We start from the raw sequence: 7500 nt of genomic DNA, 5'->3' as shown, positions 1-7500 counted from the left end.
CCCTTGCCTAGTTTCAGTCTAGTTTGTGGGCCTGATATATATATATATATATATATATATATATATATATATATATATATATATATATATATCATACATACATACATACATACATACATTTTATATATATATATATTTATATATATATATATATATATATATATATATATATATATATATATATATATATATATATATATATGTATGTGCGTACGCACACATACACACACACACACACACACACAGAGAGAGAGAGAGAGAGAGAGAGAGAGAGAGAGAGAGAGAGAGAGAGAGAGAGAGAGAGAGAGAGAGAGAGAGAGAGAGAGAGAGAGAGAGAGAGAGAGAGAGAGAGAGAGAGAGCGAGCGAGCATAGGTTCAAGTATATATGATGATTTTTCATTTGGATCAAATGGAATGTTCATTGCCATTAAAGTGGATAATTGCACATTCCATCTCCTTGCATATGTTTGTGTAAATAGTACTTCCCGTTTGTAGGCATCTTTTTCGAACTGTGAAGAGAGCAAAAATATGGTAATCCAATCGCGTACAGGAAATACCTGAGCGTTGCTTCGTCTTCCTTCTATGGTGAATTTATTTCTTTTGGAACAATACAGTCTGTTGAACATATGTGGTTTATTCTAGTCCTATAAGCTACATATTCAAAGTCTTATACCATAGCTAAAAGGTAAAAAGAAAGAATAAGGGGTACCTATAGCATAACAGCTATACAATTCTAGTGTTCATTCAGAACACCTGTAACTTAATTCATTAAAGAAAACGGGAAGCGAATATGACGTCATATACCTGATCGACTGTTATTGGTAGAAGATAATGACGTCATGTAAATTCTCCTCTCTCATTGGCTGACCCGCATTTCAACTTTTGTTTACACCTTGCACACGGAGAGCAGGTGCACGCTGACACCATGTGAAGTTAATTAACATCTTTTCCTTACTTTTTGAGAACTTTTCGGTGAGTTGATAGTAGAGTATTGCACATTATCGTTAGAGATGCACATCAGTGATAAAAGGAAGAGAGTAGGAGTTCGAAAGAAGGGTTAAAACCGAGGAGGTGTGCGAGAGAAGGTGGTCATCGCCTCAGGACAGCCACTCTCACTCGCTTTCTTTTGACCTATTTAGTAGTTAGAGACTTGTCAATTCACTATTTCGTGTCTCCGGGTGACGGTGGCAGTGAACGGTGTTGGTTCGTGTGTATATCGCTCCAACTCGCGTATTTCTTAGTTTTTCCTGGAGTGATATTATAGTCCTTTGTCTAGCAGACTTGTCCTTTTTTTTACCCAGGAACTTGGGTACGAAGAAAATATTCCAGGTATGAATTCAAAAAATTTCGTGAGTGTAGTGATATTACACATTTTTCTCCATCCATGATAAAGAAGAAATGGGTGTAAGATGTTTTTGAGTATATTTGTCGAATCAGAGTTAACTCATTGTCATTTGGTATAATATTCTGTAATTATATCAGCCAGAGAGTCAGGTTTTCACTTGTGAGTTATGGGTGATATATGTCACTTTCAAGAATGAAACTTGCATTGTTAGTAGCAGAGGCTGAAATTATTACTAATATGTATTTTTTTATGATGTAATCTGTTGTTTATTTACAAATTAGGTAGTTCATATTTGATGAGGTGTATGTTCACATTTCACCTTTATCTAATGGCTGGTTAATTTGCAAGAATTTGGAATTTATAATTTGATATGACATGGTAAATATATACAATAAACTGGATAGAATAAGCATGACATAGAAAACAGGCCCTCTTTCTCATTTCTACATATGTGTCAGTGCTGGATCTAAGATTGTGTAAACAGTTATTAACTCAAAGTAGATTCAAAGTTACGTGTTGCTAGTCACATATTTTGTTTAAAAATTTATGAAATTATATGAAAATCCGAGATAAGATAAATGAAACCCACAATGGTTAATAATTTTCTCCAACTTTTATCAGCTATGTTTTATCCAAATCCACACGACACTTGATGTGATCTGTTGGCCCTTCAGCAGAGGCTTATGAACTTCCAGCTCTTATATTCTGGCAAGACAGAGCTTGGGCTAGATACATAAATGGTAGTATCTTAGCTGAGAGGTCTGCAGATTCTGTCTTGTCATAATATATATGGTAGAAGGTTATATACCTTTTCTTGAGCACTGATATGCATGAGGCTGTAAATATAGGCTAGTGGTAAATATGTAGGAATGTGCAGATGGATTAGTGAGAGAATAACCAAAAGTATTTATGTTAAGTACAGTTCACAAACACATGAATTGCTAGGAACACCCATGCACAATTCTAAGTTGAATGTGGTCACATCAGTGACAGTGCATAGTGTCCTTTTTCTTGGACTGTTCAAGAGGACCAGTGTGAGTGATCTGGGGCAGGAGAGAGATATTCATTCTTCTAATCATGGCTTGGATCTAGGGAGTGTGTAAGAATGCCATGAACAAAACAGAAAATAAATTGAAAAGTGTTCTTATGAAGTCACTTAACAGTTTTTTTTTTGTCAATTTTATTAATAGTCCTAAAAAGATGGATCTTGTAAGGAGGAACCTTATTCTAGTAGCTACATTCTACAAATCAGATTGGTAAGATAAGAGTTGCAATCAGATTACCTGTTATGTTTTGATAAGATTTGCAACAAAGAAATGGATGGTCTGTATTTGGTATGATAACACAGATTCTATTTCTCTCTTTGCAGACCTAGAGGCTCCATCATGACAGCAACACAGACAGCGGGTGGCTTTGCTGCCCTCGATGGCTTACCAAAGCCATTTGTTAATGCCATGAGAACTTTATTTGATATTATGGATGATCAACGTACAGGCTACGTTAAATTTTCAGGTTGGTTCAGTTCTCTCTCATTTCTCTTTTATGTCGATTTAAATTTCTCTCAGTCCTCTAGTCTTACTATTCAGACTTTTCCATTGTTGTGCTGTCTAAACAAAAGTAGATTTTAAAATGGATCATTCTGTTTAAATAATTTTAGTTAGTGTAATGTATAAAAACTTATTTAAACAGAAATTGAGAGAAGATGGCAGGATGATGGAACACAAGGGATGCCAAGAGGTGTATTAGGAAGCCTTCGAAAGGTTACTCCACCTGATGGATATTTGTCATTTGAACGTTTCTGTGCAGGTTTACAGGTGAGGTGATGGTGTACATGCAAGTTCTATAAGTATTTTATGGTTAATCAATTCATCCTTGAAAACTTTGATTTACATATGAATTACATAAGAATCCTTTTGCTTTATTGTAAAATTTTGATATGTGTTGAAATATGTCTATACAAATACACAGGTGATCATTCATTTCAAGTGCCAGTTCTGTTTTTAAAGTTCACTTAAGTAATTCCAGTTTTATCATTCCTATCACAGATCAGCTTATTACGGAATAAGATGGATGACCCATCTTCTGGTTCATGTGGAAACAGCATGCCTGTCAAACCAGGTCCTCCCCCAACCAAGTCTTCCTCCATTTCCTCCATGGGTCCTCCACCACCTTCCAAACCCTCCATTGTACCTTCCATGGGCCCTCCTCCCCTTCCTCTTTCAAGGCCACCTTCAGCACCACTCTTAGATGAAGTGAGTATCAAAGGCTTTCAGTTTTCCATATCTGATACACTATATTGAAGTGAAATGACAAATACCATATTTTATCCAAGGTCAGACATAATGAGATATTTGCTTTCATCTTTCTAGGACCATTCAAAGCAACCCCGCACCAATGCTAATATGCCCAGCAATATGAGAAGTAGCGTAGGTGTGCCACAGCACCACCGTGCTGAGCGCACAATGTCAATGCCTCACCTTGACGAACCCTTGAACCAACATGATGCCGCTCCAATGCACCAGTATGACCATGTAGATGTGCGATCTCATGCCAGCAAGCCTGATATAAAGATGGGTGTTGGTGGTATCATGGGTCATTCAAAGTCAATGGGCAATATGCAGGGGCCCCCAAAACCACCAAGGGCATTGGAGCGAGACAGAGGGACCCACAGCTTGGACCGTAACCTTGAGAGCAGAGGAATCACAGACCATCCAAGAATACCCAGTGACATCCGTGGAACACACTCACTAGAAAGAGACCATTCAGAGAGGAAATGGAGCCATGAGAGGCTTGAACGACCACATAGAGAAAGGTGAGCATACAGTTTTTCTCATTTATTAAGATTTACCCAGAGCTTCAGTTTCTGTGATGTAGCTAATAGTTTTTGTGAAGTTAACCATTTAGGTTCAAGGCTGATGGCTTTATGAACAGGATACTTTTTTATAAGCAAATAACAAGAAATGAAGGTTGCCAAATATATATTTATATGATCATTTATATTTTTTCAGATTTTATTCAGAATCAGTACTAATAAGATACCAATAATCTTTTTACAGAGAACGTTCGGATTATATAGAATATCGCCGCGAAAGAGGTTCTAGTCTGGAGAGGTTACTTGATCCTGAGGAGAAGGCAAACCATGTCCCTCTTGGGCGTGCTGGAATACGCTCTGCCTTGCAAACATGGCATAAGGAGAGGAGCAAGGGAGATCTTGGAGACAACAACAATAACAACAAAATTATGCACGAGAAGGAATTTAAAGAGCCAAGGTTAGCTATGATGATTGCATATATTCAGTATACCAATAAATGATAAATGTTTTTATTCAGTATTAAAATGAGTTCAGATCCATTGTTATGGAAATATGGATGCCAAAATATTATCTTTTATCCAGGGGCTCATGTAGGGTAATATAATTTGAGAATAAGAGGGAAAGAAGGATCAGCTATAGTGCAGCCTATTATGGAAAAGCTGGAGAACTACCTTTTTGGCTAGAAAAAAATAGATTAGGGTTATAAGGCCAGCTTGGTGCCAGTTCGTTCATCCCAGATGGGAAGGCTGGTTATCCCCAAGAAAAAGCTTCTAGTGAAGAAATTGTTTGGAAATAATGGCAAAATCTTTCAGAAAAAGCAAATTTCATTACTGAAAACCAATGATATGTGTTGATTTGTCAATACCCCAAGAATTGCTGAAAGATATTAAAATATACCTCTCATTCAATACAGAGTTCAGGCTGTGGAACCCATGGGCCGAGGGGTAGGTGATGGAGGTGACAGCACAAGGGCAGCTGTTGTGAACCACACAGAGCCCTCTGTTCTCACTGCTACAGCTGCACCTTCCACAACTGCCATGGCTGCTGCTGTTCCTGCCACTAAGAGGTCAAGCAGAAGAAGAGAGCCAAGGAGACACACACTCCAGAATGGCATTGACAACAATATGGTTAGTCTTGTGTCCTGGTGGCAGCTTTTAGATTATATGTAATGCATGGTGATTGTATTTATGACAGATTAGGAGAATATAAAGTAAAAGCTTCTTATAGATGTGGTAGCATATTGCTGTAATATTGATTTTGAGTAAGTATTATAGTATCAAATAAAACATCCATTTGCATCTGTTGTTTATCAACTAAAATAACTTGAACACTGTTCTTATGTATCATTTTGCATTTAGTTTCTGTTTGTTTGTTTAAATTTTCTGTAATGTATGCACTGTTACTATGTCAAACTTATTTATTGTTTATTGTTATATGTTTATTTTACTTGCATATTATTTACATCCTCTAAAACCTCAACAGCTGCGGCGGTTGAAGCAACTGGAGGCTGAAAGAGACATGTTAGTCCAAGGCTATGAGGTGGTTTTTTTTAGATGAGAAGAGAACGGTTATGTCTGGAGGGGATGTTTTGAGATTGAGCGTGAAGCTAGCTGGCGAGAGAGCCAGAGCATGGCGGTTTATTCTTTGAAGACAACAAAACTCCCTTCCCTTCCTAAGGCATAACACTAGAACGAGGAAAGAACTATCCACATTAAAATTCATTGCATTAACGGTGTAAACAGGAAACCTACTGAGAGAGAATTCATCAACTACCACATGGTCCTCCAAAACATGTGAGTAAAGCTGATAGTAATTTTAGTTATTGTGCTTTTTCATTAATAAAATACGCAGAGAGGACTACCTACCGCCGGAACTACACACCCCGATCAGCGAAATACCTTTTGGAGATAACTGTCTTGATATTCCCCCAGGATACGGTCAGCTCCCATTTCCCACCACCCCGTTGACACTCATGAGGTGATATATATGGTGGCTCGGTTTTTATAGTATTAATTCATCTGCCCCCACGTGACCACCCAGAACACTTAGCTACCGCTGCCTTCTTCCCGTGCCGACCTTCTCCCATGCCAAATTTACTTGAAGACACTTCCATTGTATTTATTTGTGCCTATCGATCATCTCGGATAGGGCCCCTAACTGCATCCTCCACTCGCCACAATGGAAACTCCTCGCCCTCCACATAGCGTCACGGCTGCTCGTGGCCAAGACAGATCTTCTCTCTCCCCAAATCATGCTATTTCACTCTTGTCGCCCCCTCGTGGTAACCCCCGTCATCACTCCCTGCTAGATTATAACCTAGGGCCACCATCTTGGCCAATGCTCTAGCATTAAGAATGTCATTTGCCTACCCGCGTAAATGAAATAGAGCAGACACAGGAGTCAAACTTTTACCCTTTTTATTCAAGTGAGTATTTTCTCAAACAGGAACCAAGCATAGAAGCCCAACAGGAAAAGTTGCACTTCCAGTTGGCACGCATCCACGAGGTCAATGCCCACTTACAGGCCCTGATGGAAGCCACCGAGCGAGGCCTGCCAACACACATGAATTTGGCCATCCGCCCCATGTCGTCTGCTCTTCCACACACGGGGAACCTGGGTGAGGGAGCAACTGCCTCATCCAGATGTCAAGGGGCAGAGGCAGAAGACCAGGATCGTGTCATTGATAGATTGAAGGATCAGAACCACTTACTCACTGAGGTATAAAATATCTAATGCTCTTACAGTTTCATTTGTCAAAAGATTTATTATATTTACTTTGTGGCAGAATGTTCATATAAAACAGAGCTATTCTTTTATGATCAGTAAAATACCTGATCCTGGTCCAGTATAGTATTTCAGTGTTATAGCAAAATTTTATGACTTATTTTCTGTGTGATGTATTATTATATCTCTGCTAATATTTCAATATAAAGTACATATTTCATGTATCTTACTGATTCAGGCAGTAGCAGTTTCCCAGCACAGTCAGTTGACACATGCTGATGCATGAATAGCCCTTTGTTACTTGTAAAACTATGTCAAAGCTTTAGATTTTTACCTGGCTTAAATTTTCATAAATTCTCTATTATTTCAGATAATTTATGATTGCATAACTAAATATAATATTTTTCCTTTCCACAAATGCAGGAAGTAAGCAACAAGAGTGAACGAATCACTGCCTTGGAGCGAGAGAAAGCCGCCCTCCTCCGAGAACTGTTCCAGTCACGGTCGTCACACCACCACCCACAGGTTGCCTCCGCAGACTCAACATTCATGTGATTTTCCACGCCATTGTCTTAACTTATGAAGGCTCAACTACTAAGAATAATTCTGAAGTGCTTTA

The 7500-nt window shown here is 38.5% G+C and overlaps 1 protein-coding gene across 1 annotated transcript in view; it reads left to right on the top strand.

The window, feature by feature from the left end:
• LOC122260653 (uncharacterized) overlaps positions 1-7500 on the top strand; it is an 11804-nt gene that overhangs the window by 2670 nt on the left and 1634 nt on the right. Inside the window, exons 2-12 of the mRNA XM_086544235.1 lie at positions 2715-2857; positions 3035-3159; positions 3391-3597; positions 3715-4157; positions 4402-4614; positions 5071-5284; positions 5640-5702; positions 5773-5784; positions 5915-5950; positions 6603-6875; positions 7305-7500. The exon at positions 7305-7500 is cut by the window's right edge and continues 1634 nt beyond it. Coding sequence (XP_086400361.1) covers positions 2715-2857; positions 3035-3159; positions 3391-3597; positions 3715-4157; positions 4402-4614; positions 5071-5284; positions 5640-5702; positions 5773-5784; positions 5915-5950; positions 6603-6875; positions 7305-7436 — 1861 coding nt within the window. The 3' untranslated portion in view covers positions 7437-7500. The remainder of the gene's footprint in view (positions 1-2714; positions 2858-3034; positions 3160-3390; positions 3598-3714; positions 4158-4401; positions 4615-5070; positions 5285-5639; positions 5703-5772; positions 5785-5914; positions 5951-6602; positions 6876-7304) is intronic.

Source organism: Penaeus japonicus, unplaced genomic scaffold (genome assembly GCF_977035675.1).
Source record: "Penaeus japonicus unplaced genomic scaffold, GWHDUDI00000001_assembly GWHDUDI00000015, whole genome shotgun sequence".
Lineage (NCBI taxonomy): Eukaryota > Metazoa > Arthropoda > Malacostraca > Decapoda > Penaeidae > Penaeus > Penaeus japonicus.
This window is presented reverse-complemented; position numbering and strand designations above follow the sequence as displayed.